Genomic DNA, 15,160 nt, shown 5'->3' with positions numbered 1-15,160 from the left:
ATAATATGTGTACAAAGAAACTCGAGGTTATTTGCAAAATAAATGATGAAAGCCTTTTCCCATTTGTATTGCCCTAGCTGAATTCATGTCATCGTGTTGTGTTTTGTGTTATTAAAACCATATCAAATATTGTGATGATATACTGTATCTTTTCTAATTTGAATGAACAAAGAAGCATATAGTTTAGACAAAAATACGTAAGGAAAGGAGATACAAATTACGAAAAATGACTACTTTATACAACAAATATTTATACTGTCTTGAACATCCCATCATATACAGTCAGAAAGAAAAAAGAAAAGCAAAGCATCCATTGTTGCTTACTTGTTTCCAAGACACATTCCCACCGCTCGCAGCAATAGGCATTTGCTCCTTTATGCAGTCGTTCTATCTAAACAGTTCCCCTTCTCTGCTTATATCAATCTTTTAGTGTATCAAGTTTTCTCGTGTTGATCTTGACTAGAGGAGAAAACTAGTACGTCCTCCGTGCACTTTCAAGACCATCGTTGGCATGCCAAGAACGAGAGCTGAGCAGACTGCATATAAGGTCCGGTACGGTAGGTTGCTCACTTGATTGATGAAGTCATTCTAGTTCTTACATCATGCTTACAGACTGGACAGAATGCAGCACACTTTGTCAACCATGAATCTACACAGCTCGAGTGGAAACCTGCAAATATAACTCAAATCCATTAATACAGCCATGAGAAGCGCGAACAAAGGTAGGAGAAAGACAATGAAGATAATGTCTCCCAAAAATGAGACATTTTTTTAAGAACAAAGTTGAGTTTCCTTTTTTATCTCCTCTTCCAACTTCTACAGACCTTTAGCATGTATGATATGTGCAGCAAATACAAGGGCAGTTAAATGATTTTGCAACGGATAGAGTTCTTTGGCTGCAACAATTATATTTTAAAACTTTGAAGATACTATCCAACTTAGGACGTTGTAAACGTATATATAAGTCACAAGCAAGAACTTACCATGTCGGCAAGGAAGAATTTTCAGGCTTTCCCCATGTTTGTAGTCCTCGAGACAGATTGTACATGTCTCTCCTATGGGAGTGGACAGATTCACGGAGCCGAATGTTATTCTAGGGAGCATATCCACAACATTATCATCAACAGCAGTAGTCCTTGTCTCTTGATGATTCCTCCACTGATTGACCGTGAAGCAAATTGAAACCAGGAGACATATTACAGCAAGGAGTGAAATAAATGATATAACCAGAACCGTCCAGGCAGTTTCATCAACAAGTGAGATGATGCAGCATTCGCCTCCCACTCCTCGAGCATTCTCTCTGAGGGTCTCCCCTGCTGTGTTCGACACAAATACAGCATATATCCACAGTCCTTCATGGTTTCCCATCACTGTTTCACCAAGTGGAACAAAACTAGAGTGAGCCTGAAATGGAGAAAGATGCATTTGCCCTTGCAAAGCAGGGCCAGTAGGAAAAGAAAAGACAACCACCAGTGGAATAAATCGCAAAGAAACATCGGACTGACAGAATAGAGAAAATCATTCAACTTACAACTATTGCATGCACAAACCACCATAAAGTCATGGCAAGATAATATTTAGGAGCAACAGGATATTTTCTCTAAACCTTACGGTTTAAACTTTAGAATATCTTATCACTATCAGCAAAGTATTAAATTGCTAGCTTGCTATATGATAGGTAACTGCAATGTCGACTACATTGTGTACATCAGAGGACAATGGAACATTCACCGAACACCACTTAGTTTATCCATACTTATCAAAATAACATTGCTTAACCATACGAAAGGACAAAATACTCCTAAAATCAAGTGAAAGTTCTACATCTTATACTTGTTCTATGAAGCTAAATAACAATGCTATAAGCTTTTTATCCACAAACAAGAAGAGCTAACAACTGAGAGGCCTGTTTAACCTTCTTCTGTCGTGCGTAGAGATGGCCACTTTTTACTGAAGAGGATTTTTTTTTATTTAACATGACTCAATGATCATTTATCAATGGTATGGGCCCATGTACTCTTAAAGGGTGATAATATACATGATTCAGTATTTTTATCTTGATCACTGGGATTTTTCCATCCCACCTTTTTCAAATAGGATATGGATAAAGCAAGTTAGCTCAAATTGTAGAAACTCACAAGGGCTTAAAAATATCCAAAGTTCTAATCCCCTTTGTAGTCATTGATTACCCTATATTGAATAACCGTCTTGTTTAAGTGTTTGGCAGTGTAGGCAGTTATAACTTAAATAAGAACCAATTCCTACAATAACTTCAACAAGCAACGGAATTCCAATTTCATAAGAGTTTAACTTCTTCAGCTTGAAAATTCTCATAATAATAATAATAACTGACTTGAGATGAGGTTGTGGTTGAGCTTATCATCGTATATGATGGCGGCGCGGAACCCAGCTTCCTGCGCATTTCTGATCTTCTCGTCAAACGCGCAATTTCCCCTCACAATCAGAACAATATTCGCATTCTCATCACGGCCGTCTTCGACTTCATCGAGGAGCGGCGAGCAGGCGTCGAGCGGCTCAGCCACCCACAAACCGCCGCAGATTGCGCTGCCGTTCAGACCTGCAGCTGCAGTCACAGATTCGAATTGGAAAAGGATGAAAAAATCGATAGCAACAGAGAAATTAGAGAATCGATAAATTCGAAGTAGAGTAGCTACTGAATCTGGCGGGAGTGTCCGGGAACGAAGTGGAGATGGAACTGAGCTGGACGATTGAGAAAATTGGATCGGTTAAGAAGCAGAGAAGAAGTGTGAACATGAAGAATTTGCTCATTTGATAATCCGTTGTTGATGAATAAAAAAGGGATTGTTTTGTGCTGTTGATTTTGTGCCCCTGTTTTTATTCATGCAGAAAGGCCTCAACTAAGTTTTTTTTTTTTTTTTGTTGCTTCAACAAATATTACTCCAGTAATGGTATTTTTTGGGGAAGGATTAGATTAAATTAGATACCCCTTCAAATAACTTTTCTTTCGAAATGTACAAATCTAAAAATTGAAACTTTCGGTTTATACATAAACCGAACTCTCGTTTATAAATTCTTGAAATAATGCGATGAATTTTTCGTTAATCTTCGATGAAAATAATTTATACTGTACTCCATAACTGATGATTTAAATGAGAAGATACTGAAAAGTGAGAAAATCAGTAGAATGGTAATTGAAATAGTAGTAAAGTAAATAGGTAAAATGGTAAATTGAAAATTAAAAAGAAACCCTTGGCTAAAACCCCATTCCCTTTGGCCATTTCTCTGCGACTGCACTCCCAAAGAAAAAACCTCTTCACCCCCAAAAATGGCGGCCTATAAACCCCTACTCTCCCGCGGCTACCGCCTCCAAAATCCGCCGCCGCCTTGCCACATCGCGACTCTCCTCCGCCGCCATTTCTCCTCCGAGCCCCAGCCGACCCCTCCCCCCGAACCACAACCTAGCTCCCAACCTAACGCAAACTTCCGAAATCCAGTTCCTATTCAACCCGTATCCTATCCCGCCAAACCCCAAGCTCCACCGCCCGAGGATGCTCAGCCGGAATACATACCAGGAAGGCCACTCCGTCACTCAGAAGGCCAGGAAGAGAGGGAAATGCCGAATGCGGAGAGGCGGTCGTGGAGCCGGGATGAAATGCGGTATATGAAGGATGGGCCGACGATTTCCCCTGTCTCCTACGCTGCCCGTGTTGCCCCGCTGCCTGAGGATCGGGAAAATGTGGGGGAGGAGGTGAAGGGGGGTAGGTTTGAGGAGATGGAGATCGAGAGGAGGAGGATTGATGAGTTTAGGAGGAGGGGAGGTTTGAGGTATGGTGGAATGGAGGTGAGGGAGGAGGTCAACTTGCCCTTTCCACAGTTGATTAGGGTGGAGAATGCTGATAAGAAAACTGAGGAGAAGGCCAAGACGGTCTATGATGTCAAGGAGGCTATTCGCCTTGTAAAGGTCGGTTTTTACACCTTTTTGTGGTTTGTTTGCGTGCTATGTTGTATTGATTTGTTGAGCCACTTCAATTGATGTTTCAACTTGTGGCGTTTCACCATTTGACAAAGTTATGAATTTGATAGTGCTTTGTTAAAGAAGAATGTGATCTATTGCCTCTATGAGGAAAATAATTTGATAACGATTTAGTTGGAGATACTTGATGCCCTCAATTTGTTATGAGGATTATGATTGTTAGAAGAATTATTTGGTTTGGAGCTCCTAGTGTATAATGTTATTGTCGAATCATGTTTTGTGCTTTCATAGTTCATGTTAGTAGAATGTAGCTATGAAGAATCAGTTTGAGTTTCATGTTCATGTTCTATAGTTGACAAGAAGCTGATGTTTGGAGCTAAGTATACTGTTTTCTTTTCATTGGGTTGTTTCCACGATGAGAAGACTGTTGATCCTAAATCTGACAGGTAGCTAAATTATTTTGTAAGTACTATTATAAGTTATGGAGATAATATCCGTTTCATCATGGCCACATTGTCTGAGATCAATGATTTTGAGGGTTGATCTAGTGTAAGTACCTTACATAACTGTTCTCTGGTTAAAATAAGTTTCGCGAGTTTCCTTCAATCAACAAAATTTTATAATAAGTTACTCTGGTCCAAATTAATTTTGCCAATCTCGCTAGACCTTGTACCTGATAAATTCATGTCTCCAATGTTTGAGTATGTGAAATAAGTTTCTTACTCCAGATTTTTCATATTATAACTGTCAGTCTAATAAATCCTTTTCATATTTAGTATTCGTCCAAGTATTCTTATTAAAATGTTTACACATTATATATAATGCTTAATTTTTTTTTCCTCTTTTCTTTTCCTTTCAATCTATTAGTGCTAATTCTGATTTTATGTGATACGTTTTAACAATGGTACAGGCGAATGCTAGGAAAACTTTTGAAGAAACTTTAGAAGCACATGTAAGAATGACCCGCGACTTGGTTCGAACCGATTTGGTATGTGAGTCGCTCTTTTCCTGTATTTACTTGTTCCAAGGATAGTGGCACATGCAATATCATGGTCAAGATGCATGATGTTCAAGATCATCTTTTAGGTTTGGTACTTTTCAAAGTGCAAAGGGGAAAAGTTATTTGATAAACTTAAAAACATAGTACTCCGTATTATTTTGCTATTAATGATGTATGTGTAAAACAGAATCTTGCTATTGTAACTATTGTTATGATGTCATCTGAAAATCTCCTATTATATTTTGTCACAAAAAGCATGGTTTAGTAGTCATATTCTACTAGTTCTATATGTAATAGAACATGATCTTTAAACTCCTTCTATTGTAAATTGCAGAAGCTGGATGGTTCAGTGCGCCTTCCACATGGTGCTGGCAAGGTACAACATATTCTATGTTCATTTGTCGTGTTCTTGCTTCTATAGTTCTTGTGGCTAATGAATTTGATCCTCATCAGACATATAGGGTGGCTGTATTTGCAGAAGGTGCATCTGCGGATGAAGCCCGAGAGGCTGGAGCTGATGTTGTCGGCGGCCCAGAGCTGGTGGAGAGCATTGTTGCTGGTGACTATAAATTCTTTCTGAGTACTTAATTGAACATATGCAATAAGCATGCAACCAGTCAGCACTTGACGCAGATTTTCTGACATTATGGGCTATATCTCTGCTCTTAGTCCAAATATGATGCAGATCAACCCCCCCCCCTCAAAAAAAAAAAAAAAAAACAACTGAAGATAAAGATGTGTACAGTGAGATCTAACTAGAAAATTTTTATTATGAAAATTGTTGTTTTGGTCCATTGAACTTTCCTGTAATCAGTCAAAATTTTGATGATTTATTGTTGTTACTCTTATGAAATGATGTTTTTATTTCAAAAGTAGGTTACAATTGATGTTTTGGTTCATGCAGGAAAAATAAAAATGGATTTCGACAAGTGTATTGCTACTCCACCCATGATCAAGCATTTGAAAAAGGTATAGATTTTATATTTATAAAAAATGTTTTGTTAGCACCTACTATTATCTAAAGTCTGAATCTTATTGTCATATAAATGTAGATAGCAAAATATCTGAAGAAATTAATGCCAGATACCAAGGTAAGTTCAATGTGCATCTTGTCATTTTACGTGTAGCTGGTAATCAATCATGTCTCACAATGATCTTAAGTGCAGAAAGGTACTCTAACCAATAACATATCTCGGGCTGTCAAAGAGGCAAAGGAGAGTGTTCCTTTCGAGAAAGACAAAACTGCAATAGTACATGTGCCCCTAGGGAAGGTATGGTTATTTTTTCATCACTTTTACTCTTACAATTATATTCTTTTTCAACACATTTCCCCATATGATATCTCTCTAATTCTTGTTGTTGCTTATAACCTTCATTTTCAGGTTAAATTTCCAGAAAATAGTTTGAAAGAAAACATTGGAGCTTTTGTACATGCTCTTTTGCTCGCAAAGCCTGCCGGTTTAAAAAAGAGTGAGTTTGACTTCATGAGCATTTGGTATTTCATTTGTGGCTATTTTTGTCATGATATAATTGAGGATGTTTTGGGCTTTAATTTGAATCGAAGATGTCCGTATACACATGACTCTGAAAACTGATAAATCTCCAGTTTGTTCAAAAGGTGTGTAAAAATATTTTTTCCTAAAAACTTGTCCTTGCACTTTTAATGCAGTGACCAAGTTCACATGGAAATGGTTTCATATTACACTGAATATAATTGTTTCTTGAGTGACTGAAAATGAGCCCCTTTAAGAACCTAGAGATAACTGGTTTAGGTTGCATATATGTCATTATAAGGAGCATGTATTTTATGATACCTGAAAACCTCACTCATATTACATCACACTCGAGCTTAATGGTCTGAAACCGAAATGCAATAGACGAGCTTAGTGGCTTCTGCACCTGCATGCTGTATCACCTCCTCCCTCCCAAACCAAGAAAAAGGTTTGGTTTTACGAGTAAAGATACGTCATACTTATACTTGGGGAAAGGCCAGTTCCAAGAATTAAAATTTGAATTATACTCCTTATCTGATAGACAATGGCCTTGTTGCTAGTAGCCTTACTGTGATTAAAACTTAGAAGTCCATTTATGCAGTGAATCTTTAGCTAGTTCTGCTGTTCAGCTTTAGATTTGAAAGAATGCTATTGGTACGCGTTAAGAGGGCATATTATTCTTCATAGTTCTTAATCAAGTTTTGTGTCATTGTGTTTGCAGGCTCCAAATTCGCTGGGTATGTAGACACCTTCCACATTGCCAGCACCGTAAGCCCACATTCTTATCTGCTTGCTACATTTAATAGTAATAACTAAAATTGTACTTATCACAAAACCTAAAAATCATAGTGTCAAAAGCTTTACTTCAAATTCTTGGTGTTTGGATGGAGTTTCTGAAACACAAGACTACCAACACGGCCCCTAGGAGGGGCATGCCAAAGCTTAAAATAGTATTCGGTTCCTTTGCTGAGTTCTGCCAAGAAAAACTACTGAACCAAAGCAACCTAATTGCTCATTCCAATTTTGATCTCTTTTACATAACCTGATCGAACATCTTGGCGGAATGTGCAGATGGGTCGCTCGTATCCCATTTCAATTCAATCGTTGTCTATGGCTGCAGACCAGTTCAGCAAAACGCAAGTGAAGTGAGTAGGTGCATGGATCCAAGTTAACCAAAGCTTTTGTTGTAGCTAAAGGCATTTTGTTCTGTTTTTACATCCTTGCATTGCAAGGTTAGGGTATAGAATGTTACACCAACTACTTGATTTTACCGTTTGCCAAGTTTGACAGGCAAGTTTATGAATTGTCCATCAACTTTGAACATTTTCTTAGATTTTTATAAATTCGGAAATAAGAAATAAGTAGCTTGGTGTTACAGTATGTTGTTTTGTCAAGAATAGGGTACAGATTATACTATTATTTAATCTCTTTGTTTTCTCTTGACTATGATTACTTGAAATGACATAATATTTGCTCAATAGTTTTATTTGGTTTTCAAACATCATACCCTTGATCGTTATTGTTGCCAATCAAAGATTTACGTGAATTTAAGCCAATATTTTTATATTAAAAATGTCATTATCTGTAGTTGAATTGTACCAATTTCACATAAGATTTTAGATTCCTAATGCAGTGCAGACTGTTTTAGAAAGTAATAAAGGATACTATTCTTCGGTATGAAAAGTATGGTCTGTTTCTAAGATAGTAGTATTAGCTTTTAAATAACTTATAGGAGTACCAAATTATTTCTATTTTTTATATTAGCTGCCACAATTAAGGATACATAATACATATTGATGCACTACTCATTCACAATAATTAGGCTGCTCAAATTATTATAATTTATATGGGTCCCTCGTCTCGTGGCTAGCTAGCGGTGTGACAATAATGATGAAAATTTCCAAGCTTTGAAAATTTCCCCTTAATGATTAATAATCCCTTTTATAATTTTCCTGTCATGGCATGCTATCTGCTTTAATCAAATGATTTAATCAAATTTGACAACTTTAACGATTCTACATTATTGCAGTAACATTTGGATACATCCAAGTCGTTTGCGGTCTATGTAATTGAGCCCACATTAATTAATAAATAAAAATCTTTCATCCAAAATAAGCACGGCCCCACGCCACCATGGATCTCTCCCCACCATTTTTGTCGTCTTGTGACATTTTCATAATGTCCATCCATTATTTGTGTATTATTTTCTGGTACATTACAAGTACAGCCAGTCGTATTTATACCCTACAAAAAAGTAGACTAGAAAGTATTTGCATATTACTAGTAAATTGTTTTAGTCGAGTCAAACGTATGACACAAGAATTTCTTAAATGATTTATTAATATTCTTGATTTTTTTGTCATGTTTTTTCTTTATAACCAACCCCGAATAAGTGTTCTAATTATAATCATTGTATTGAAATTTCGACAAGTTTGATTAATTCATGTTAATCAATCGCGTTATTAAATTAATTTGCCCTGGATTTTGACTACTGACCAATAATTTATACACAAACTAGGGCATGTGTTTGTTGAGTTGTTCACATATCATAAAAGTCTGTGTTGAAATACGCATCAAGTCACAATAGTTAGTTAGAAAATATAAATCTAATTAATTAAACCCTAAATCATGTCAAAATTTGAAATAAATGGAATATTAATATGTATATTTCACATATCCGTTAAAATTTCCAAAATTAAAATGAAACAAGTGGATAAACACAGTATAAGTCCGATTCAAATAAGGAGGAAAAAGAAAAAGAAAAAGCGAAAAACAATAAATAAGAATTGAAAGGTGGAGAGAGAGAGAGAGAGAAAGAGGAGAGAGAGATCACATGGCGTCGTTGCCGCTGGGGCCTGAGCAACATCACCATAATCCACCACCCGACCATCATTATCATCATAATAATGTTATTGACCAAGCTCCTCTTCATCCTCCCGCCGCCGTGAAGCTTCCTCCCGCCGCTACCCGTAATATGGACACCGACAAGGTATCAACGCTTCACTCTACCACCACTCACCATTTTTTGTTGCTGTATGGATTCGAGAAACCCTAGCTAGCTCTATTTTCCAGCTCGATCTAGCTTAGTAGCTTCACTTCGTTCTCGATCTTCACTTCTTAATCGATCGGAGCAAGTGTTTCTGCGGCGATCTGATAGTTTGCGGTGTTTTTGCTTCTACAATTCAGCGATTCAGCTGAGCTGAGTGTGTGTGAGTCAGGATTTTTTCCTTCTTGTGCTTTTAGCTTTTTATCTGTCATAGTATTGAAAAATAGATGTTGCAATTGTCCTCTCTGGCTCTGTAGTTGGTGAGAAGTATCCACTCCGTCGATTTGTTCTTTGTTTTTTGCTTATGTATTTTTACACAATGTAAATGCTAAATAATTGGTACTGGTGTGAACTTTAGGTTTTTGCGGTCTTGTTGTACTCAATTTCGAAGGGAAACTTATTTTGAAGTATTTGTTCCTCATTTCAACTCTAATAGCTTTTCTTTGACTGCGAATGAAGACTTAATTATGTGAGCTACAAGTTGCTTGTTCTGGTTTCTGGCGGCTTGTTTTGCATAAGAATAATAATTTTCTGTTTCTTTCCTTCTCAAGTTTTGTGGCATGTGATGCTTTCTTTAAAGCTATAGTTGGTATCAGACAGTGCTTTTCTCGGTTCTAAGATTAGAATATCTCTTTAGATCCTTGTTGGGTTTGCATTCCTTATTCCTTTTTTCCCTAGGCACGTTATGATGCTCCAATTCATTTATCTTTTTCCCCAATTAGTGCGTTCATAATTTGAGGTGGTATAAAGTACAAACAAATTTGGTCATTGCCTGTCGATATTCGTTTCTGTTGAATTATTAAGACGCTGGCTTGATTTGTGTTGCAGGAGATGGCAGGGCCGATGGTGGAGGGGAACGATCCACTCACCGGTCACATCATTTCAACTACTATTGGAGGGAAAAATGGCGAGCCCAAACGGGTAGGTGTAGAGTCCTTTTTCTGGAGATTTCATTTACTGCGACCTTTTAACTATTAGGAAAGATTTGATGTCTTAAGAATAAATAGCTCATGTTTCCTATCCTAGATACGATTTGGTACTGGATGGAACCACTAGTTGATTGGTTGTGTGATGTTTCTAAGTAGTCTGTTACTTGCATCGATCATCCTGTAAAGGGAAGGAATCAAGGGACAAGGAAACAACTGACTTTGATGCTTTGTGCAGACAATTAGTTACATGGCAGAGCGTGTTGTGGGAACAGGATCATTTGGAATAGTTTTTCAGGTGAGTTTTTACATGACAAAAAAATGTGGTCATGTTGAGGCATATTTGTTAATCAAGTCCAGCTATTTTTCGGCAGGCAAAATGCTTGGAAACTGGAGAAACGGTGGCCATAAAAAAGGTCCTGCAGGATAAGCGGTATAAAAATCGTGAACTGCAGTTAATGCGGCTGATGGATCATGCAAACGTGATTTCTCTTAAGCACTGTTTCTTTTCCACAACCACCAGAGATGAGCTTTTCCTTAATTTGGTCATGGATTATGTCCCTGAAACTATGTACAAGGTCCTAAAGCACTACACCAATTCTAATCAAAGGATGCCGCTGATTTTTGTCAAACTGTATACCTATCAGGTATTGGTTTATCTCGTTTGTGTTTTGTCGTTTCTCAGAAAACATTTACTTTTCAATTCTCTGTAACCTAAAAATTTCTACATTTGTTTCAGTTATTTAGGGGGTTAGGATATATGCATTCAGTTGCTGGGGTTTCCCACAGGGATATAAAGCCTCAAAATATATTGGTGAGCTGCTGTAGATTTCTTTTTCTTCTATACTTGAAATCTTCATCATGTATGGTGTCCTTGATCAGGTTAACCTTTATTTTGGTATATGGAAGTGATAGAGTGTGCTTGTGTTTACATTGCAGGTTGATCCGCTAACTCACCAGGTCAAGATATGTGATTTTGGAAGTGCTAAAGTTCTTGTAAGTCACTTAATTTTGTTGATTGATCTTCAAACTGCTATATTCATAAAGTTTGCAGACTTCAATGGGTGGATGAATCTTATAATGTTATCTTGTTGGTTGTATGTGCTTGTTAAGTTGCAAAACGCCACATTTGGGTTCCAAAACTAAACAAAATATCTGAAAGATGGTACAAATAATGATCTTGTGAGGTGTTCCAGGTATTCGGAGAGAGGGGCTAAATCTTTAGATATAAGCCATAAAAATAGAACAAGAAAATGCACTAGGAAGAAATTGTTCATTTGTTATAGATCGAAAGCACGAGTACAAACCAGCTTAAGTTGACCACTACGTTCACCAAATGGAGATTCGAATGTTCCCTCAGAAAGCAAGATCATATTTTCTCACTTTGTTTACTATGTGGTCCACATTTGTTTACTAGGGACATATTAGGTTGTTTTCTGGTCTTCTAACAAATAAGAGGTTGACATAAGTACAATACATAACACACATACACATACACATACACATACACAAAGTTGATCCCCTTTTTGAGGATAACTAACATACTGTTGGATGTGGTACGTTTATCGACATCTACATGCCTCGCGTTATTGTTATGAGCGTTATTTTCAATTTCAAACGTTTTTAAGCTGTTGATGCCATTGGTGTCACGAATTCCATCTTCCTGATCCTGTAAGTTATTGATGATCAGGTGAAGGGTGAAGCCAATATATCCTACATTTGCTCTCGTTATTATCGTGCCCCTGAACTTATATTTGGTGCAACTGAGTATACGTCATCAATTGATATCTGGTCAGCTGGTTGTGTCCTTGCTGAGCTTCTTTTGGGCCAGGTTTGTGTCATATCTGTTGTCGTGCATAAGGAGTAAAATTTCTTCTTATGCTCTATTTACGGAAACTAAACCATTCTCTGTTTCAGCCTCTCTTTCCAGGAGAAAATGCAGTGGATCAACTTGTAGAGATTATCAAGGTGTGTTTTAACATCACTTTATTACATTTGACGGATCATAAATAAGAGTAATGACATAGCTCTATAACTCCATCATACAACTTTCTCATATAGGTACTTGGTACTCCAACCCGAGAAGAAATCCGATGCATGAATCCAAATTACACCGATTTTAGGTTCCCCCAGATTAAGGCCCATCCTTGGCACAAGGTTTGTGTTTGTTGCTTTTAAGCTGTTTCTGGTATGGGCAAAAAGTTTCCTTTATAACTGATTGACAAATTATTTTTCCAGGTTTTCCATAAACGGATGCCTCCGGAGGCCATTGACCTTGCTTCTAGGCTACTACAGTACTCTCCAAATCTTCGATGCACAGCTGTAAGTGTGACTTATATGGCGCCTCTGGATTCTAAATTCATAAGCCGAAAATCTTTAGTAACAGATTAAAGAATTTTATATTTCTCTGTGCAGCTAGAAGCATGTGCCCATCCTTTCTTTGATGAGCTCCGGGAGCCCAATGCCCGCCTCCCAAATGGTCGCTCTTTTCCTCCTCTCTTCAACTTTAAACAGGAAGTATGTTTCCCTTTCTATTTTCTTGTTTCTTTTCTTCTCCTTACTCTTCTTTCCCATTATTTCTTATTTAACCTCGGATTCTCTTGAATCCATAGTTGAATGGAGCTTCACCTGAATTGATGAACAAGTTGATACCAGAGCATATCAGGCGGCAAGCTGGTCTGAATTTTCCCGTTCCTAATCCTGCTGGGACGTGATCCAAATCAAATGAGACGGTATGTGTGATCATTTGATGGATGAGTAGCTAAATGATCTCTTGGTGATGTTGTCAAGTCCTAAGTTGGTGGTTTTTGAGGTCTCCCAGTAATATATACTGAATACATGCACATATTGACTACTTTGTCGGTGCGTCTAATGTTCGTTGTAGCTAAACGAGTTTCGTCTCTTCTGTACATCCATTTTGGTTTAAACCCAAGATTATGATATGTAGGAAGCAAATATGGCTGTGTTGGTATTAGTCTTAGCAGCAGGATTTTAAGTTTATTTCTGTATGTTTTCAGTTCATGTTCTGTTTTCCTCCCTTGACAACCTGTAACTTGTCAAATTCTTAAAAGCCTTATTTTGAAGCTACTGTTTTACTCTTTACATTTAAAGAAGCCGTGGCTAGCTATAAATTCTAAAAAAATGATATTGAAGTTAAAACTATAGGAGATTCTCTAGTTTTATTGGTTCAATATCGTGTGAGGAATTGAAGCAACTTGGATCTTTGACATTTGTTATGGTCTATAGTTGTCTTGAATGGATGCATTTATCTTTACATTATAAAATGTACTCCCTCCGTCCCACTTAAAATGCAACATTTGGAAATCGGCACGAGATTTTATGTAGTGTTGTTTTGTGAGTTAATGAAGAGAGATAAAAGTAAAAGAGATGAAAAAGATAGAATTGTTTATATTTTAAGAAACGTTTCATTTTTAATGGGACAATCAAAAAAGAAAAACGTTTCATTTTTAATAGGATAATAAAAAAAGGAAAACGTTTCATTTTTAATGGGACAAAGGGAGTATTTTCGTAAAATATGCACGATTTATATAATCAAGATTTTTGAACCTGTATTGGTTTGTAGTTACTTCCTTCGTCCCCGATTAAGAGTCACATTTTTTCATTTCGGTCCGTCCCCAATTAAGAGTCACACTTCATTTTTACCACAAAATAGCAAGTAGGTCTCCATTCCACTAACTCAATTCACTCACATTTTATTATAAAACCAATATAAAAAATGGATCCCACATTTCACTAACTTTTTCAACCAACTTTTCTTCACATTTTTTATAGCTCGTGCCCGGTCAAAGTGTGACTCTTAATCAGGGACGGAGGAAGTATTATATTAGTGATAAATTTGGTTAGTGCATATATACACATTACAGCCTGTAAAATAAAGTGAGATTCACGAGAGGAAACAGTATTTGAACATCTATGACGTATCAACCTCAATTAAACAAAATTAGGTTTGAGAATGTGGAGTATTGTATTAGCATTTACTACTTTTATTTTCTGAGTTGTATTTGAATAATGACTAATAATACCATATCTAATGGTACACTAAAATAAAAATAGAGTAGGCAAATAGTTTCAACGGTACATCAAACTAATCTTATTTTTTATTTTTAAGTAAAATATAAGTATCTTTAGATTTACACTTATAAACAAATTTAAATCACTTTTTAAAATTTAACAAGTAAAAAAAAAGCTGATAGAGATATTTTAAAAAAATTTAATTTAGTATACATAATTTTAGTATATCTTTTTTTGATATGACATCAATACTAAAATAAATTTAAATTTAATGTAAATGATTAGATAAGCTTTAAGTATGTGATAAGATAGTTGAATGGTTAGATATGCTCTAAGTGCGTGATAAGAAGTTGAGGCTTGAGATAGTAACTACTCAACTTTTGATAATCTGCGTAATAAAGGAAAGGACCAACCATAACGATTTTAGCAAAAATACTTTACAAGTAGATAAACTATAATTAATAACGAACTTATAAGTTTGAAGTCCGACAACTTGTAATCGGTGGACAAATATGCAATCACTATCACCAATGCCATTGGATCTAAATATTCTTTATTTTATTTACTTTTTTTTTTATCTTTATTCTTTCAAAATAACCATCTACATCATGCAACTTTGATAATTGATATTGTCCTTCCAAACCCATGTCCCACTAAGAAAAGTTAATGTAACAGTAAAAGTTAACTAAATCGAAAGCAACATTTCAA

The 15,160-nt window shown here is 36.4% G+C and overlaps 3 protein-coding genes across 4 annotated transcripts; 2 read left to right on the top strand and 1 right to left on the bottom strand.

The window, feature by feature from the left end:
* Positions 1-217: 217 nt before the first annotated feature.
* On the bottom strand, positions 218-2,896 carry LOC125194503 (receptor homology region, transmembrane domain- and RING domain-containing protein 1). Its single transcript, XM_048092756.1, has 4 exons — positions 2,676-2,896; positions 2,354-2,584; positions 984-1,370; positions 218-670 (listed from the first exon to the last, which is right to left on the bottom strand). The coding sequence occupies exons 1-4, from the start codon at positions 2,788-2,790 to the stop codon at positions 567-569; spliced, it is 837 nt and encodes a 278-aa protein (XP_047948713.1). The 5' UTR covers positions 2,791-2,896; the 3' UTR covers positions 218-566.
* A 348-nt stretch (positions 2,897-3,244) lies between these two features.
* Positions 3,245-7,828, top strand: LOC125196565 (50S ribosomal protein L1). The gene is made up of 10 exons (XM_048095128.1): positions 3,245-3,943; positions 4,866-4,943; positions 5,290-5,331; positions 5,409-5,514; positions 5,860-5,924; positions 6,008-6,046; positions 6,122-6,226; positions 6,338-6,425; positions 7,170-7,216; positions 7,520-7,828. The coding sequence occupies exons 1-10, from the start codon at positions 3,308-3,310 to the stop codon at positions 7,595-7,597; spliced, it is 1,284 nt and encodes a 427-aa protein (XP_047951085.1). The 5' UTR covers positions 3,245-3,307; the 3' UTR covers positions 7,598-7,828.
* A 1,396-nt stretch (positions 7,829-9,224) lies between these two features.
* On the top strand, positions 9,225-13,507 carry LOC125196564 (shaggy-related protein kinase zeta). 2 transcript variants are annotated; one of them, XM_048095126.1, is made up of 12 exons: positions 9,225-9,437; positions 10,323-10,415; positions 10,659-10,718; positions 10,795-11,067; positions 11,160-11,234; positions 11,360-11,416; positions 12,111-12,251; positions 12,338-12,388; positions 12,482-12,577; positions 12,659-12,742; positions 12,836-12,937; positions 13,033-13,507. In XM_048095126.1, the coding sequence occupies exons 1-12, from the start codon at positions 9,282-9,284 to the stop codon at positions 13,132-13,134; spliced, it is 1,290 nt and encodes a 429-aa protein (XP_047951083.1). In that variant the 5' UTR covers positions 9,225-9,281; the 3' UTR covers positions 13,135-13,507. The 2 variants fall into 2 exon arrangements, with proteins under 2 accessions (XP_047951083.1, XP_047951084.1); XM_048095127.1 differs by lacking the exon at positions 9,225-9,437 and adding an exon at positions 9,513-9,657.
* Positions 13,508-15,160: the final 1,653 nt, after the last annotated feature.

The sequence above is a fragment of the Salvia hispanica genome, chromosome 6, assembly GCF_023119035.1.
Source record: "Salvia hispanica cultivar TCC Black 2014 chromosome 6, UniMelb_Shisp_WGS_1.0, whole genome shotgun sequence".
NCBI lineage: Eukaryota > Viridiplantae > Streptophyta > Magnoliopsida > Lamiales > Lamiaceae > Salvia > Salvia hispanica.
The sequence above is the reverse complement of the archived record's forward strand: the minus strand, read 5'-3'. Positions and strand labels throughout refer to the sequence as shown.

What these genes read in the sequence shown, in the direction of transcription:
- LOC125196564 (XM_048095126.1), top strand. Translation starts at nt 9,282, where the DNA reads ATGGCGTCGTTGCCGCTGGGGCCTGAGCAACATCACCATAATCCACCA. An exon ending in TTGGAAGTGCTAAAGTTCTT is followed by an intron (nt 11,417 to 12,110) that starts GTAAGTCACTTA and finishes ATTGATGATCAG; the next exon opens with GTGAAGGGTGAAGCCAATAT. An exon ending in CAAATCTTCGATGCACAGCT is followed by an intron (nt 12,743 to 12,835) that starts GTAAGTGTGACT and finishes TTCTCTGTGCAG; the next exon opens with CTAGAAGCATGTGCCCATCC.
- LOC125196565 (XM_048095128.1), top strand. Translation starts at nt 3,308, where the DNA reads ATGGCGGCCTATAAACCCCTACTCTCCCGCGGCTACCGCCTCCAAAAT. An exon ending in AGGCTATTCGCCTTGTAAAG is followed by an intron (nt 3,944 to 4,865) that starts GTCGGTTTTTAC and finishes ACAATGGTACAG; the next exon opens with GCGAATGCTAGGAAAACTTT. An exon ending in GCCTGCCGGTTTAAAAAAGA is followed by an intron (nt 6,426 to 7,169) that starts GTGAGTTTGACT and finishes TTGTGTTTGCAG; the next exon opens with GCTCCAAATTCGCTGGGTAT.
- LOC125194503 (XM_048092756.1), bottom strand. Translation starts at nt 2,790, where the DNA reads ATGAGCAAATTCTTCATGTTCACACTTCTTCTCTGCTTCTTAACCGAT. An exon ending in GGACACTCCCGCCAGATTCA is followed by an intron (nt 2,585 to 2,675) that starts GTAGCTACTCTA and finishes CTGTGACTGCAG; the next exon opens with CTGCAGGTCTGAACGGCAGC. An exon ending in AATTCTTCCTTGCCGACATG is followed by an intron (nt 671 to 983) that starts GTAAGTTCTTGC and finishes TTATATTTGCAG; the next exon opens with GTTTCCACTCGAGCTGTGTA.